Raw genomic sequence first — 18,353 nt, 5'->3', positions numbered from 1 at the left:
AAAAAAAAAAACAAAACACAAAACCAAGGCAAGCAAATCGCAAAGTAGGAAAAATACAGGTAGAGCTATTAGAAAGTATAAAGGAAAAGATAAAGAATACAAAAGGTTAAGTATAGGTAAATCACTCACGAAAAAAAGTCACGACATATATATATATATATATATATATATATATATATATATGGAGATAAAAAGTATTTCCTTTTTAAATGGCAAGCTGATCACTTCAGAATATATTCCTCTCTTCCTGACTCTTCCCCTGCCGCTCATAACTCAGGGGCTATATAGTAGCATTTACATTTATACCCTGAAGCTTTACCTCATTAAAAAAAAAATCAAACTCTAAGCAAATATATTAAAACTAAAATATGAATACATAAAGAGGAAAGTCACACTGACACATAAAGGTCTCATAAAATCAGATGCAAAGGAACATAGCACCACTTTATTACTGCCTGAGTCCAACTCTGCACAGGCTCAACTTGCAATAAAAGGAAGTCTTTTCAATCTTCTGTAGTGACTTTACCCTTATTAGAATGCATACTCATTATTTTCTCATTACTCCTCTACATAAAACATACCATTTTGCACCTTGGTTCCCACACCCCTTGTACTGTATTCATATTTTATCTCTAAAGATTGTAATATATCACTTCAAACACAATAACCCATTTAAGAATGGATTTTACAGGCAAAAAGGCACACCTTTCGTGATGTGATTGCAATCATCAGCCGCTCCAATCCTCAAGCACATATTACACGGCGCGCACACAAACGATGCAGGAGCACAGAAGAAGCTACTGCAGGCTGCACGAGCCAACGCAACCCAACGTACTTCCTGGTTTCGGGAGGTAACCATAGGAACCCTCTGAAATGTTTTGTTTTATTAATTTGGCTCCTCTCTATTTTTCGCGAGTGCCAACACTTTCAAGATCATGCGGTTTAGACATGTCACAGCTGTTGAAACTCACAGAAGCTTGAGCTGACAGTGGTGTATCCTCAAGAACCAGAAACACCAAAACAACATTATGATAAAGAGCAGAAGTATGAAAACGAAGAAGACGACAAAGGGCAGGAAATATTGCCTTACCGATTTAAAGCAGAGCCCTGGGGGGAAACATCTGGTTCAGAGCAAACAGTGGTTCTTTCAGCACAGCAAAGGGGTCCTACTGGAGAGAGTGAGGAGTGGCCACAGGTGAGACCCGGAGACCCGGAGGCTGAAGAGCAGGCGGCGAAATGTTGTTCTCTGTAAGGGAATTTCACTATTTAAAGAGGTGAGAGATCTAGGACTTTGAAATCCAGATAGGAGCCATAATTTACGAGTTTTTGCTACTGGGTTTAAAACCTGACCTATGACAGAAGCGCTTCCTCTCTTGAGTTCTCAGGTTAAGTGTACGAACCATTTTACACACTCTGAGGAACAAAGGTAGACTTTACAGGGGTTTAAAAGTATTGTTAGTTTGGAAATACTAAACTTGAACAAGTATCGAGTATCACTTACTTCTACAAAACCTGTTGTCCTTACAAGGGGAAAGAAAGAATCTTACAGGTTACTAATTTGATGAGGAACTCCAGTCATAGCAATTGGTGTATCTGAGGAAAAAAGCCACTTTTCACTTCAAAAATTCACCCCCGCCCCCCCAGTAAACCTTTTACAAACACTCTTAACTTCTAGGTGAGTCTTTAACATTTATCTTCTGAAAGATCTGTAAGGCTCACAGGCTAGGCAAAAGATTTAAAAGTTTATTTTGTGTGGGTGTAAGTTGGAATGTAGTCGTGTGTAAATTAGATAGAATCTTGAACGTATTCCAATCACGCCTACTTTCTGTTCTAATCACATATGTACGATTATTTAAAGCAAACACTTTCATCTCATGGACATTTAAATATTATCTCCATGAATGAACAGATTAGTAAGAATCTCAGGTTCACTGAAAGTTTTGCACACAACTTTCAGGACTGTAAATAAAGAGCACTGTACTGAGTAAGCATGAGCGCCACACATAATCTTTACAGCAATCCCGAGTTAGTAATATTAAAACCCATCTCTCACATCTGGCCACTTCTCATTCTAGTCGGAGGACCCCTTCTCCGTGCTAAAGGAATCACTGTTTGTTCCAAAACCAGGTAACGAATGAGAAAATCATTGAAAAATGGCAGAGTCTGGATGTGAAATCAGTCCGTCGAGCCAAAAAGTCCCTGCTCTTTCCAGTAGATCATAATACCTCCTAAATATAAAAGAATTCAGCACCTTATTTATACCTAACCAGCTATACTCCAAAGCATCTAGTGGCAATAAATCTGAAATATAAGTGTCACTTAAGGCAAACATTCACAATAATAATACAACTGACTTTAAATGCACTTTTCAGAACAAACACGAGTCTTGTCTTTCCAAGACAACCTCAAGAAATGAATCTGAATATTTTCATTTCCAAACTGCCTGAAGATTCTATCCTATGAGATACCTCAGATTTTAAAAAGTCTTATCAGACTGGGGTGGTAAAACTTCCAAAAATATATTGAATGATGATTCTACATAAGGAAATTTGTTAATACTATTCACTACATTAATAGAAAAAAAGAAAAATGATATTATCATTTTTTTTTTTTTCAGAAGTAAGCTCCACACCCAGCATGGAGCCCAACTCAGGGCCTGAACTCACAACCCTGAAATCAAGACCCAAGCTGAGATCAAGAGTTGGATGCCCAACCGACCCAGGCACCCATGTATTATCATATTCCTAGATGAGGAAAGGATTAGATAACATGCAACATCCGTTTTTAAAAATTTTTTATTCTTTAAATTATGACACAGAAAATTGTCTTTTTTTGGTGTACAGTTCTTTGAATTTTAATATGTGTATAGATTCAATGAAGCCACAACCACACTCAGTATACAGAAAAGTTCCATTACCCTCAAAACCTCCTTGGTGTTACCCTTTTGTAGTCAAACCTTACTCCCACTGGTAACTCCGGACAATGACTGATTATTTTTTCTATCACTACAGTTTTCTCAATTTGAAAATTTCACTTAAATGGAATCATACAATAAATGACCTTTTAAGATTGGCTTTTTTTTTTTTTTTTTTTAGTTTATTTATTTTGAGACAGAGAGAGAGAGAGAGAGAGAGAGAGAGAACAAACTGGGGAGAGGCAAAGAGAGAGGGAGAGAGAGAATCCCAAGCAGGCTCTGCACTGTCAGTGTGGAGCCCTGTGCCGGGCTGAAACTTACAAACAATGAGATCATGGAACTGAGCTGAAACCGAGAGTCAGACTCAACCAACTGAGCCACCCAGGTGCCCCAAGACTGGTTTTTTAAATTCATCATGTCTTTGAGACTCATTGAAGTTGTGTGAACCAATAGTTTGTTTCTATTACTGATAGTATTTTTTGTATGGATATATTATATTCTGTCAATTTAGGACATTTGGATTTCCAGTTTTTCATGATTGTGTATAGAGGTGCTATAAACATTAGCATACAGACATTTGTGTGAATATACTTTTTTACTTCTCTAGGGTTAATACACAGAAGTGGGGTTTCTGGGTCATATGGTAATTTATTTAACTTATAGGCAACTACAGGACTGTTTTCCAGAATGGCTATACCATTTTGCATTCCCACCAGCAATGTAGGAGAGTTCTAGTTGCTACACATCCTTGGCAAGACTTGGCATTTTCAGTATTTTTATTTTAGCCATTCTAATAGGTGCATTGTGGGTATCTCGCTATGATTCTAATTTACAGTTCCCTAATGGATTTTACTTCTGTTGAACACCTTTTCATGTGCCAATCTGTTATCTGTATATTCTCTTTGGTAAAGCGCCTGGTGAAGACTTTGGTCCATCTTTTTTTTTTTTAAACTGGGTTATCTGCTCACTAAAGGGTTTTAAGAGTTCTCTATATATTCTTTATGTGGACTTCTTTATTGGGCATGTATTTCCCAAATATTTTCTCCCAGACTGTAGCTTGTCTACTCATCTTCTTAACATTATCTTTTGTGAGCAAAAGTTTTAAATTCTAATGAAGTCAAATTTATCAATATTTTCTCCTTGGGTTTATGTATTTTTTTAAAATGTTTATTTTTGTGAGACACAGACAGCATGAGCAGGGTAGAGGCAGAGACAGGAAGAGAGGATCCAAAGCAGGCTCCATGCTGACAGCAGAAAGGGAGATGCAAGGTTTGAACTCACGAACCATGAGATAATGACCTGACCCAAAGTCGGACACTTAACTGACTGAGCCACCCAGGCATGCCGTGGGGTTTGTGCTTTTGGTGTCTAAGAACTCTGACTCAGCTTTCATCCTAAGTGTTCTGAAAGTTTTATGGTTTTATGCTTTACATTTAAATCTGATTTATTTTGAGTTAATTTTTGTGTAAGATGTGAGGTTTCAGTTGAGGTTCATTTATTTTGCAAATGGATGTCCAACAGTTCCAACGCTGTTTGTGGAAAAGACATTCACTTTTCCACTGAATTGGCTTTACATTTTCTCTCCCTTCTATTTTTCTGGAAGAGATTATGTAGAATTGGTGCTATTTCTTCTTTAAATGTTTCACAGAATTCACCAGTGAAACCATCTGGGCCTGGAGATTTTCATTTCTGAAGGCTTTGAAACAAGAATTCCTTAGTTGTTACAGGACTATTTGGGATATTTAGTTCATCTTGAGTGGGTTTTAGTAGTTTGGTGTTTGTGGCAGTATGCTATGGGCCCTATGCATCCCTGCATACCTTGCTGGTTATGCCAAGAATGCAAAGCTCTAACGACTCTTCATTTCGGCCCTTTCTCAGGACTGTGAGCAGAATGAAGTAACATTTTCCTCTCAACCCAGCACCAGTTATAAAAGAGATAAATTTCTCAACTTCAGTGTTTCTTGGGGGCTACATGAATCCCACTGCCATGGACTACATCTATTGCCACGATGGACTATATCTATTGCCTCCATGGATGTAGGAATTATGTGTAACCCATGCAAACCAACAAGAAGCTCGTGATATTTGCCAAGCTATGAGTAACAAAGTCCTTCATCTCTGACCTAGGAGTCTCACGTGCTCTGCAGCCTTTATGAAAGAGCAACAGGTTAATAGTTAGCTTCTTAGTAAAATTTCACACTCTTCGTAGTTCTTGACATACGCTTTCCAGAGAGTTGATTATTTAACCTAAATTGTCCTATTTATGTAGATTTTTGCAGTATTTCCTATTGTCCTATTAATATTTGCCAAGTCTAATACCTCTTCTTTCATGACTGCTAACAGTAATTCATGTTACCCTTTTCTTCCTTTGTCACTTTTACTAGAGGCTTATTAATTTTACTGATCTTTTCCAAGAACCAGTTTTGGTTTCATTAATTTTCCCCATGGTTTTCTGTGATCAAGTTAATTGAAAGCTACTCTTTATTATTTTCTTTTTCCTGCTGCTTTGAAGTTATTTTTTATTTATTTTTTGTTTTCTTAAGTTAAAAGTTTTGGATTATTGATTCAAGACTTCCCTTCTTTATAAGCATTGTTTTTTGTTTCTTAAAGATTTTATTTTCAAGTAATCTCTGTACTCAACGTGGGGCTCAAACTTACAAGCCTGAGATCAAGAGTTGCATGCTCTACCAACTAAGTCAACCAGGCACCCCTCTGTATAATAGGTATTGAATGCTATGAATTTATTCCTAAGAAATATTTTAGCTTCCTCTCATGCATTTTGATATGCTGTATTTTCATTTTGTCAGTTCAAATTATTTTTAGTAAGCCATGGTTAATTTGTTTGTTTTTCAAGTATTTGTAGATTTTCCAGTTATCTTTGTGTTACTGATTAGGCTCAGAGAGACTATTTGATAACTTCAATTTTTTTTTTTTTTTTAGATTTGTTATAATTTATGACCCAGGTTATAGTCTATCTTGATGAATGGTGCATGCATACCTGAAAAGACTATATTCTGCTGCTCTTGGGTTGAGTGTTCTACAAATGTCATGTAGATCCCATTGACAGTGTTGTTCAGTTCTATATTCTAGCTGATTTTCTACTAGTTCGAGTGATGACTGAAAGAGGAGTGTTGAAGTCTCCAACTACAATTAAAGGTTTGTCTATTTCTCTTTTCAGTTCTGTTAGTTTTTGCTGTATGTAGTTTGAAGATCTGCTGTTTGGTGTATATATTTAAGACTGAGGTGTTCTTGATGAATCAACTCTTATCTTTTTATCCTTTGTTTATCCCTGGTAATTTTCATTACTCTGAAGTGTTATTTTGATATTAATACAGTCATACTGTTTGCATGGGTATATCTTTCCTGTCATTTTAACTTACCTATATCACTATATTTAAGTGAGTTTTTGTATAGAGCATAGTTGGGATACAAAAAAAAAATATTCTGACAATCTCTCAATTGGTATATGTAGAACATTTACATTTAGTGTGATTATTGATAAGTCTGGATTTGGGTCTATCAGTTTGTTATTTGTTTTCTGCTTATTTTTCTGTTTTTAATTCCCACTTCCCTTTTCCTCTCTTCTTTTGGGTTATTTGAACACTATTTTAGCATTCCATTTAAACTTTCATATTTTAATTTTGCCAAAAGATTTGGGTGTAGGGGTGGTGGTGGTGGTGGTGGTGGTGGTGGTGGTGGTGTGTGTATTTTAGTTATTGCTCTAGGGATCACAATATATGTACCTAACTTTCCAAAGTCTGCTTGGAATTATGTCATGGGGATGTAGAAATCTTACTGCCATGTTACCAAAACCAATTAACCCTGTTTTGAAGATACTAGCAATAAGGGGGTAAAAATGAGAGGTAAAAAAGGGAAAGGAGAGAAAAAATATGATCATTATATGCAAATGACACAACTGTTTGCCTAGAAAATACAAGAGAACCAACTAGAAAATTATTACAATTATTATAATTCAGTTAGAATTGGGAGCAAAATTAAAATACAGAAATCAACACACTTCATGTATAAAACAACAGCCATTTGCAAGACAGAATGAAAGAAAACACTCAAATATCCAAGGGGTATAATGAAATGTACAAGATCTATATAAAGAAGTCCTTTAAAAGTGATTGGCAAACACATGTTCACATTAAACAAATAGAAAAGTATTTCATACCACCTTCTTGGATCACTATGAGAGCAATCACAGGTTCACACAGTTAATGAAATGCTTGGCTAAGGAGCCAAAAAGATGAGCAACCATCTGTGGGATTAATATCCAACATGTTAATAAAGTCGTTTCTCCCTAATTTGAAATAGGAATTTAGTTCATCCCACTAGAAATAGTAAACAAGATTTTTCTTTTAAAAATCAGAAAAATTGATTCTAAAGTTCATTATGAAAGAAGTGGTAGGTATAATCATAAAAATTATAACAAAGAAGAGCACTAACAGGTAAATCTCCCCACCAGACAATATGGCATATTTTAAAGCTACAATAATTAAAATAGTGCGGTTTTAGATCACGGATCAAACAGTTCACTGAAATAGCCTTAAGCCCAGAAATAGACTAGCAACAAATCAGTAAAGAGAAGGTAGATTACACAATATATGATGATGTAAAAGAGGGCAACCATCTGAAAAAAATTAAGTTGGATCCCTAGCTTATATTTTATAGCAAAATAAATTCTAGGTGAATCAAAACTTTCAATAGATAAAAATGTAAATCTACTAGAAAATATGGACAACTGAAACATAATTTCAAAGAGGTAATGCTTTTCTATCTGTGACATAAGAAGAACACAGAAGCCATAAAAAATTTGAGAATTCCACCGTATTAAACAAAACAAAAACCAAAAAAGCTCACCTGAGCTTGGTGTCGGGTTTTTGTTGGGCTTTATTACATAGGCATAGCCAACTGAATCATTGGCCACAAGGCTGGATTTAATCTCCAGTCCTTCCCACCCCAGAGGTCAGGCTGTTATCACTGTGCCCCAAAGCCCCAACTCTCTAATCACATGGTTGGTATTTTGGGTGTGGCTAGGCTTCATCCTGAGTCATCTCATTAGCATGAACTATCAGGTTCCACCATGAATAACAAAGACACTTCATTCACTCTGGAACTTCCAAGGATTTAGATCCTGGAAAGGGGAGGGGGCTGTAGTGCTGGGAAGAGGGGAAGAGGCAAATTTTTTATCCATTTTATTTTATTCCAAGTGTTTAGAAGCTACTTGTAATAGCAAAAGAGTGGAAACTAACACTGTCCAGTGGCAGAGGACTGATTTAAAAAAATTAAAATATACCCATATAATGGGGTTCTATGCAATGAATGAAGAAAATGGGGGCAATTCTGTAGGTAAGGACACAGAATAAACTGCTGAATATGCAAAACATTGTGTACGGTATACTATAGTACCATTTGTGTTTCATATATATGTGCGTGTTTATATACACATGAGGCCATCCAGAAAAATAAACAAGAAACTGATAGCAGAGTGTGGATCAATGGAAGGGAAATGGCGGACTTAATTTTTTACCCTTTCAACCTTCTGATTTTTGCACAATTATGCACATAATACCTACTTAACAAGAATAAAACATCACAATGTATTTGCACATTTCTCTGAGGATACTGAACAGAACATGTAATTTAATCTTTGATTACTAAGAGCCATTGTCGGAAGTTATACTGAACAATGAAGCCCTAAGGGTCTATTCAGGCCACAGGGCTGTTTTCACCCACACTGCCTGACCCCAGGCTCCTGTGATTTGAGTTAGTGCCATTTTTAGTTTTTCTGATTTCTCCCAGCTACTTCTCACTGCCATCAACCTTCTTCCTCTAGTTGACTCAAACTTCTTTTAAATTGGTGCTTTTTACTTGTAGTGGTCTGAGAAACAAGGCACATAGTTCCAATACTATATAAAATAGAGAGAAACTGCCTCTTAGACAACTTGAGGAAGCCTCTCATAACTGGCGAGTTTTAGAGATTAAACTTCAGAACAACTACTTGGCTATGCAAGATTTGTACACATTCTTGGTTCCATGTAATTAAATGAAGAACACGCAAGGAAGGCATTAAGTCATTATGGGAGGTTCTATGATTTAATTCATGCCATATTGCTAAGTGCATGTCTGAAACTTTTTCAAAATTGCTTTCATTAATTCAAGAAACATTTTTGAGCATCTCGTGTGCACCAGGGAATGCTCTAGGTGCTAGGGATACAGCAGTGAACAATCCAGACGATGGCCAAACTCCCTTAGAATTTACATTCTAATTGGGGTGAGAGGCAACAGGCAAAGATAAAGTGGGAAGTTTAACAAGAAAAGGGGAAATGTGACAGAGCAATCTGGATGGGGTAGCATCTGTTCGGATGACCTCTCAGTTAGCATCTGATCAGAGAAGAACCACTAGGGTATCACTCACACACCATTTTTAATATATAAAAGAAAGGATTTGTAATAGAGATTATAGGAGGCTGTTCTTTTGTGACAGGGAGGCCACAAAAAGGGAAGGGGGAACGCATGTGAAGCAGGGGAAGCGAGAACATACTGGGACCACCAGGAGAGGAGAGCAGAACCCACGGGGACTCAGTGGAACCCATGCCAGTCTCCCACTGCTTCCAAGCCTCCAACCTCAATGACAGGGTTGTGCTGCAGAACCTGGCACCCTCTGTCACAGAATGAAACACACACCTGGCCAAGGAGTCAGAGAAAGTAAAGGAGGTGATCCAGCAGGAGCTGGCGTTCCAGCATGCCTGGTTGTTGGCCCACAGACCAAAAAGATAAGCCAGCAGATACGCAATAATGTGGGTAAACCACAACAATGCATGCCCTGCTTGGACCTTTCAATTATAGAAATCTGGATCTGGCTACTTAACTTCTGCCTTCTGAATCTCACACCACACATCTCTTGTGACCCACATGATCCTAAAATTATGCAGGGAGAATTAAGAGGAACATATCTCCAGCTTAGCTATACTGGCACCACATGAAGCCACTACTGATGGTCAGAGGTCTCTGAAAGATATTTGAGCTGAGAACCTGGAGGGCAAGGAGGATTCAGCCACACAGCCAATGCCAAGATTTGGAAGAGAGTATTCCAGGCAGAAATAGTTACTGCAAAGGCCCTGAGGCAGCGATACAAACACGGTATTTTTTGATGATGGCGTTGGAGTATGGTGAGAGGGAGAGTGGTATGAAATGAGGTCAGAGAGGCAGGGATCAGGTCACATGGGTCCTTGTAGAATACGGTAATGAGCATGGATCACTTTTTTCTAAGTGCAAAGGAAGGCAAATGGAGAGTTTTTGACAAGCCAGTAGTAGTTTGGTTTGATTTATCATTTTAAACTCTGTTTTAAAATAATTTCGAACTTAAAAAAAGGCCTAAGATTAGCACAAAGAATTCTATCCAACTGATTTCCCTCCACTGTGCAGAGAATGGGCTTTGGCGGGCAGGGCCACTTCTCTCTAGGACTCCTCCAGATCTCCTGGTTTTCTATGTAAGCCACACTCCTAGAGGACGCTGTGCACGATGCCCTGGGAGACGTGCAGAAAAGGCTGCCGGAGTATGGAAGCAGCAATATTCCTTCAAGAACTATTCAAGAGTTCAGGCCAGTGTGCTTCCACACTGCTTTTCAGATTTCACAGGAAAACCAATTTTGTCATTTTAGTCTCAACTCAAGAATTCATGTTGGTACCAAAAATGGTATTACCTTTTTAGATCTGGTCTCAAATTGATTGGTTATATTACTTCTCAAAACAAACAAAAATCTTGAAGATCTGACACCACTGAAGCTATTTAAATAGAATGTTACACAAATAATTCTGGATTTCCTAAGAATTTCCCGAGAATCGGCACTGCCTCCTCAGGGAAACGTGCTGAAGGGGCCAGGGCTCATGTTGATGCATGTGTTCTAGTCTCACTACATCACAGCTGACCTTGGACTTGCCAATCTTCTAGTTTCAGTAGACTTAGCCTACAAGTCTGTGAGACCACAGACAGCCTTCCTAAAACAAGCTCTTTTGCCTCTAGCTGAAAGCCAAGGTTCAAATACTGAAGTGTGCTCAGTGCACACTTACACGTGAAACCTCATTTCTGACCTCAGTACAATTTCAGGTTTAATGTTAAAATCAACAGCTAAAATTAACTATGAATAGCCACGCATTCTCACTGAAAACATACACACCTAATAGGTGCTCATTAAATCATGAGGGTGAAGTAGAAAAATGAAAGAGAAGTCAGGTGCCTTTAGAGAACTCATTTATTCTCTCTCACACGCAGTTGAAGGGGAGCTCTGCCAGCACGGTAGGGATCAGTGACGAAGATAAGGGGCCTGACGCACAGCAGACATTCAGTTAAGTAGGAGCTAGTACTGTTACACGTGTCAACAGAAGTAAATATTTTCTTTACCCTCCTAAAGGAAGAAATAAAATGGAAAAAAAAGGAAAAAAAAAAAAGCTCTGGCCATACTCATCTTCTTTAAGAAAAAAATGTAAACACAGATTTAGGAAAGCATGATCTGTCAGAAAGAAAAGTAGAACAGTTTTGATCTTAAGGAGAGTTTGCAGTCTATCCTTCCATGCTCGGCGCTGACAGGTCTCCTGCAAACATCCAGCAAGAGAAGAGCGATGCTGTGCCATGACTTACGGACTATAAATTCTGAGCTCTGATTACTAGATTTATTAACAGTGTCTTAGGTGTTATATGTTAATTATTAACAACTGTTTTCCTTCATTTAACAATGGCTCCTGAATAACAAAATAAATTATCAACAATTCAACCATAAATTAAAAGATAATTAAAGTAAAAAAAGACCTGTTAAAGTTTCATATATGCAAGCACAACAACATATTTCATATATTCGGATTACAGTTTCTGTGATCTTTGCGTAAGCAACAGAAAAGTTACCCCCTTTCCACTGTTGCAAGTTCACAACACTTAGGAAAAGACTTCACCTTTTTTTCCTGCTCAATTAACTGCACCTCAGTTGAACGCGACAGACAGAAACCGGGGTTATGAGCGAGACGGGCTAAAAGAAAAGGTCGTGACCCCACAGCAGATCACGTAAACCTAAAATACACTTCGGACTTCCTAGTGGTAACCTGCAGCCCTCATTTATTAGATAATTTACAGAGAACTGTTAGGAAAATGATTTAATGAGCAGGCTGACCTCTGCCATTCTGCCAGTTTGCTGCTCAAGAACCTACGCATCTTGCCTTTAAAATGAAACAGAATACTGTTCATTTCCAATGAGACTAGGTGTCAGGTAAAAACAAAGACGAAGCCATAGATATATTAAAGTTACGCTACGTTAACTACTTAATTAAAAACTTTAATTACCAGATCAGTGCACCATTTCTTGCTTAAAAATGTAATACCTTTGACAGTTGATAAAGAATACTTTTTTTAAAGCCAGATGTGAAAATGAAAAGGTCTGAATGACATGACACACAGAAACAGAATCCTTTCCAATCAGTGACTACTAATGGGAATACTCATTTTATACAGCAGGTATTGACAACCATTTAGCAATTCTTTAAACAGGCACTTGATAGAGTGTTTTGCAGCTAGCATACTCAATACTGGGGCATCACATACACAAAAAAATATGGCTTTATTACAAAGGATTCAAGATGGCAACTACTTAGAATCCAGTGCCAACACGGATTATAACAAATCCAGTGAGTATTTTGTTTTTCAATTATTCATAGAAAATTTAATCCTGATTAAGTATCCTTGGGCAGGAATTCATGGGTAGTTGATGACTGAAACCAACATTTATGTGAAATGCTTCTGTTAATTTAATCTGTGTATACGGCTTAATTATGATTGGGGATTCAATGTAAGAGAAATGAATTATATCAGGATTAAAATTTTAGTACCTATCACATAGTACTTTTTCCTTCTTTCTTTTTAAACATAGAACCCTGTTTGTCTCTTCACCTAAGTGCTTACATTTGAGAACTCTTTGTAACGAATAACCTATGTAATGTATCTAAGTGTTATTTTTCATAAATTATCTGTCAGAAACCCTTTGCTAATCAAGCTAGAACCTGAACTAGAGCCAGAAGTGATAGAATAAAATGGAGAACCCCACACACAAATAAACAAAAGCTTATTCATTTAGCTATAAATATACTTTATATTCACATTCTGAAGTAATTTCATTTTCAATTCCTTTAAACTCCAATACGAAATGCATTTTCCTCAAAGCATAAAAAGAAGCAGTTTTAAATCAGTGTATTACACTGACTTTGTAACTGGAGTTAGATATGTATAAGCAAGTAATCATTTAACTGATTACTTTTCACAAGACTATCAAACCTGAGTTAACTATTGATATGAGACGAGGCATTGTAAGTGGTGAATCTCTTACCAAAATATCATATAATTCTTTTTCATCTTAATTTCCACAGAGAAATTGCATAAATCACCTTGTAACAACACTCTTTCTTCAAAGTTTATTAAGCATATTTCAAAACATTTATTACCTTTTTTCAGTTTGATACTGCTTCAATGCAGTTGTATAAATAACATGCTCGGCCTTCTTTGTTCAATTTTCCATACCACAAGTATGAAAGAAAAGTCACTGCATTTGGATCCTTATTGCACTCTCAAATCAATTCACTTTTCCTTTAAAGAAAATCAAGTATCAGAAGTGAGGCCGACTTTTGTGTCCAGATGATATGGTCAGTGGTAGTGTTACTGAAGAAAGTGAAGAGACTTCCCAGTATAGACTGTGGGACAGAAAGAGTCTGTAGAGAATAACCATGGAAACGGACTGGCAAAGGATAACACCTATTGTAATAACCTGAAAAGAAAGGGAATGCATTTACTGCATGCAGCAACAGACAAATTATATTCAAGTTATCATGAACCCATGTACTTTATATTTACATACATCCACATATATATATACACACATAAACTACTCCTCCATCTTTAACATGGGTACGTTTTATCAAAGAAATTTTCAGTAGGAAAATATGACCAATGTTCAGAACTGTAACTGTTCAAGGCAAAACTTGTTTAACAGTTTATAAACACACTCAATTTGCTAACCCATTCTCTCCTCAGGGTGCACACACCACAGGAAGAGATCCGAAAAATCAGCTTCCTGGATAATCTAGTAATGAGAATAAAGCATGATTCAGGTAGGGACCTGAATCTTGAAGAGTACTCTAAAAGCTCTTTCAGAAATTCTCAAGTTGCTTCTTTATTTTTGTAGACTACCTTTCTATCTATTTACCCCTTGTAAACACCTCAGGTTTAAGAAACATCCATGTGTTCAAGCACAGACTGCATTGCTTGTAAAAGGTACCCGGCAGAGCACTTTGAAATGATGGAGTCGTTTACCTAAGAAGGTGGGTTTCAGAACAATGAAAATGGTGGCACACTTGAGTGTGGCATTGCAGTCTGCAGTCTGTTAAAGCAACTAGACTGATTTTATAAATCTATTTTGATTTTTCCACTATGTTGTAAAACATCTTGATCAATTTTTCCTAACAACGACGGATTATGAATCGCCTCATTTATAAAATAGTATTATGAAATAGATTAAAATTAACAACAAAAGCCATTTTCATCATTTTTTATTAACTAAATTAAACATTTTTCTTTTACACTTAAAGTTCTAATTTATATACTTGCCAGTTCAATATTTTGTTTCAAAGCTTTATTTTAAAGAGCTCAATGTGGCACCTGGGTGGCTCAGTGGGTTAAGTGTCCAACTTCGGCTCCGGTCATGAGCTTGTGGTTCATGGGTTTCAGCCCCACACGGGACTCTGTGCTGAGAGTCCCATCCAGCTCAGAGCCTGGAGCCTGCTTTGGATTCTGTGTCTCCCTCTCTGCCTCTCCCCTGCTTGCACTCTGTCTCTCTCAAAAATAAAATAGAGCTTAAAAATATTAAAAATAAAATAAAATACATAAAAAGCTCAGAAAAACCTCTAAATGGAAAAAAATAGGCCTTTTCACCTTTCATAATTTCCCAATAAACACTATAAAAAACCATTGTGATCATGTGTTTTACTTACCTTATCTCTTTGGTAGTCACTAAAAACGACAGAAATACATGCGAGACCTGGATGGCATAAAAACCACAAGATACAGCCCTGAAACAAATGAGAAGTAAGTCAAATGCATGCAGCTGTATCTTTATTTTCAGAGTAACATTACTAGCATACTTACGAGGTCCTGATTGACCTCAATTGATCTTCAGAGTAGAGCTTGCTACTCTAAATATAAAAAATAAATTTGATGCTGCTAGGATAACATTTTGTTTCTAATCACGTGGGTATTTAAAATTTTGTATTTGTACATCTCTTATATGTACACATTTTAATATGCTTAATACTGTACACTATGTTATATATTTAACCATGAAAATACATGAATATAAGCAACATCAAACATTGAGAAAAGCAAAGTACAAACGTGTACTATTTCTGTAAAAGGAAAAAAGTAAGACTGTATTCGCATTCGCATGTAGATACAGGAAGAGATTCTGTAAGAATGCCAAAGCACTGACAGTGCTTGCCCATTTGTGAGCTAGTACGCAGGACAGCGGAACTGGGCAAGGAAGGATGGGAAACTTTTTAACATTATACTTTTCAAGCATGTTTTTCTATTTTTCCTAGAACCACGGCAATGTATTCTATCTTCCAAAATTAAATGTTAAGTGAAACAGTAAGTTAATAATAGGAGCTGTTGAGATGCCTGGTATACTGAAGAGAAGGGAAAAAACAAGATGTAAAAAAAGGTGTTTAGTATACTACTGTTCGTGTAAATACGGAGGGAAATACACAGGAATACATACATGTTTAAAGTTCTCTAGGAGGGTAAGTCAGGAATTGATAGCAGTGATTATAGGAGGAGATAATAACTGGATAGATGGACGAGAGGTAAAAAAAAAAAAACTGCTCTTTAAACACTTTCAGATGTTTGAACCCATTCAAAAAGTTAAATTAAAACATATGAAAATTTTTTTAAGAAAAAGTTTGTTACTATCTTAAATATAGAATGAAAGAGGAAATTTAGTTTTAAACCCCCTTAAACATATATTAACTTTTTAAACAATACGCAAACCCATCCATCCCTGTGACAAATTCAAAAGCAAAGTGACGTGTTTTTTTGCCCGTTTGGCACTCAGAAAGCTGACGCGGGTTCCTGCGGCTGCAACAGCAGCTTTAAGATGCTGAACACTGGGAATGAGGAATTTGGCCCTACTTCCACAGCCACCTCGGAATGGACGCTGAGCCCTGTGGACTCGGGGGGGCAGACTAAACAGCTTATCCGAATACCGTTCTGGGTTGCCAAGAGGAAGGTGTACGGATTCTCTCGATCTGACCGAAAAACAGAACTCTCTAGGAGGTAGACTCCTGCAGCGTTGCTGCCCCAACTTCTCTCATCTTTTCCTTTGTTAAACGGGTAGAGAAAAAAAATTCAAATTTGCTTTTAGATCCCACGAGGGTAAGGGACACAGAAGAAGTAATAAAGTAAACATGACCTCCTTGGGAGGCAGTGAAATGGCTGAAACATACTATGTCCCCAGGCTCCTGCTTCATCTGCTTATGCTGAGAGCTCCTTATGGCTTGTTAGAAAAGACTGCATAACTCTGCATGTGAACAGTTCATAATTAATAACTGTTTTTTGAGAAATGTAAGCTGTATTCTAATGTAATTTTTTAAAAACTCTGATACGGAAAAAGAGTGTAGAATTCCTATTGACAAAGAAATTATGACATAGGCAAACTGACCTAAGATGACATGGAAACTACTATCGCAAGGGTTCTGTAAAATGGGATAATACCTACATCTCACAGGTTGTGAAGAATAGATGAGCTGGGGCACATAAAGGGCGTATCTCAGTGCTTTGGCACAGAATACAAGCTTAACCAATATTAGCATGGGGTTGCTTAACTTCCCCCAAAAAGTAGAACAAAGCTGATAATCACAAGAAGCCATTTTCTACCCAAACCCATACCTTGGCAAATGTGATGTAAAACTCCCTTTTCAGCGTGCTTCTCTCCACTGTGATGATCTGGTAGAGTCCACAGCCTAATGACAATGCTAGGCAAATTCTTAAAATGATTAGCAAGATCCCTGCTAAGTTGTGATGTGAATGGTAGCTGTGAGGACTGGTATCTTCAAACTGTTCCCAAAGTAGCAAAATACTCTGCAAAATACAATATTACATTTAGAGAGAGAAAAAAAAATCATGTCTACTTTTAAGTAGAGTACTTGCTTTTTAAACACCTCCTTAAAGCATATATAAATATTCCTAAGAGGTTCTAAGACTTATCACACCATAAAGGTTGTTAATAAAACACAGACACCCAGCACAGACTTTACCCCCCTGATACCCTACCCTACAGCAGAGGAAAGGGATTTTTATTGAATGAGACCAACATACAGAAAATAAAAAATGTGAATGTTCCCCCGATACAAGATATCTTTAAGGAGGAAAATAAGTTGAAAAGGTTAAGAGTAGAAATCTGAACTTTCTTCTAAATCTTTCTTCCTTCCACACCATATGAAGAATCAAACTGCCCTGTATTCAAGCCCATTGTATCAGGGTGACTTTGAAATATGTCAGTATCTTCTGTAATCCAGAAGTGAACGAGTCGGAGCTGTTGATTTCAGATGTAACCTCTCAGGGTAAAGGAGGGTACATTTTTTTTATTCACTAGAAGCAGCCAGGCTATTCTCAGATGACCAGCATCGTTACTTATCCATTTGTTTGTTGACTTTTTTCCTCCCGTATGGTTACTGTTACAGTAAAAAAAAAAACTCACCAAGTTCCTCATTAGCTGTTCTGTGTTTTGCTCTTTGGTAGAAATCACTTTCCCTCCATCTTTTCTAAACACTGATCACAAGCTATTATAATATTTTTGCCATCACACATGTCAGGGGTCCCCCGTGTTTCTTTCATTTGCCAGCTCGGCCCTTAGAGTGGTCTTCAGTGGCTTCCAAAGAATTTAGATCAAAACTCAGTTATTAAATCCAATTCTTAGACTTTATGGGGTTTTTCAGAAACCCCTTCCTCTTCTCATTCTGAAATCCTCCTGCTTCCACGCTTGACAGCTGAATTTCTCTGTCATCCTCCACACCTACATTTCCTTCTTAGGGTGAAGATGTGCTCTCCATGACTGAAGTGTTATTTCTTCACTCCACCAAATTACTATACCCATATGATTCCCTAACCTGCATTTCTAAACTTAACTTGTACAAAAAGAAGTCCTATTGTAAACTACTATCTCCTGGTATCTATGTGAGGTGATGGATATGTTAACTAGCCTGATTTTGGTGATCATTTCAAAATGCATACATATATCAAAACATCAAGTTGTATGTCTTAAAAATGTTCAATTTCTATTTGTTAATTAACCCCAAAGAAAACCAACAAAAAAGAACTATTATTTCCCATGATTCGCATTTTTAC

General features: G+C 37.1%; 1 protein-coding gene across 2 annotated transcripts in view; it reads right to left on the bottom strand.

Annotated features, from left to right (window-relative positions):
• Positions 1-205: 205 nt before the first annotated feature.
• GPR180 (G protein-coupled receptor 180) overlaps positions 206-18,353 on the bottom strand; it is a 40,209-nt gene continuing 22,061 nt past the window's right edge. The window contains exons 7-10 of one of the 2 annotated variants that reach the window (XR_007461153.1): positions 16,896-17,087; positions 14,948-15,025; positions 13,406-13,725; positions 206-1,246 (exon numbers count right to left, since the gene is read on the bottom strand). Coding sequence is in view for 1 of the 2 variants with exons in the window: in XM_049647138.1 (XP_049503095.1) it covers positions 13,567-13,725; positions 14,948-15,025; positions 16,896-17,087 (429 nt within the window). In the remaining variant the exon portion in view is untranslated. Of the gene's footprint in view, positions 1,247-11,159; positions 13,726-14,947; positions 15,026-16,895; positions 17,088-18,353 lie in introns of those variants that run through there. The other variant, XM_049647138.1, reaches the window with a different exon arrangement.

This window comes from Panthera uncia (genome assembly GCF_023721935.1).
Source record: "Panthera uncia isolate 11264 chromosome A1 unlocalized genomic scaffold, Puncia_PCG_1.0 HiC_scaffold_16, whole genome shotgun sequence".
NCBI classification, from domain to species: domain Eukaryota; kingdom Metazoa; phylum Chordata; class Mammalia; order Carnivora; family Felidae; genus Panthera; species Panthera uncia.
This window is presented reverse-complemented; position numbering and strand designations above follow the sequence as displayed.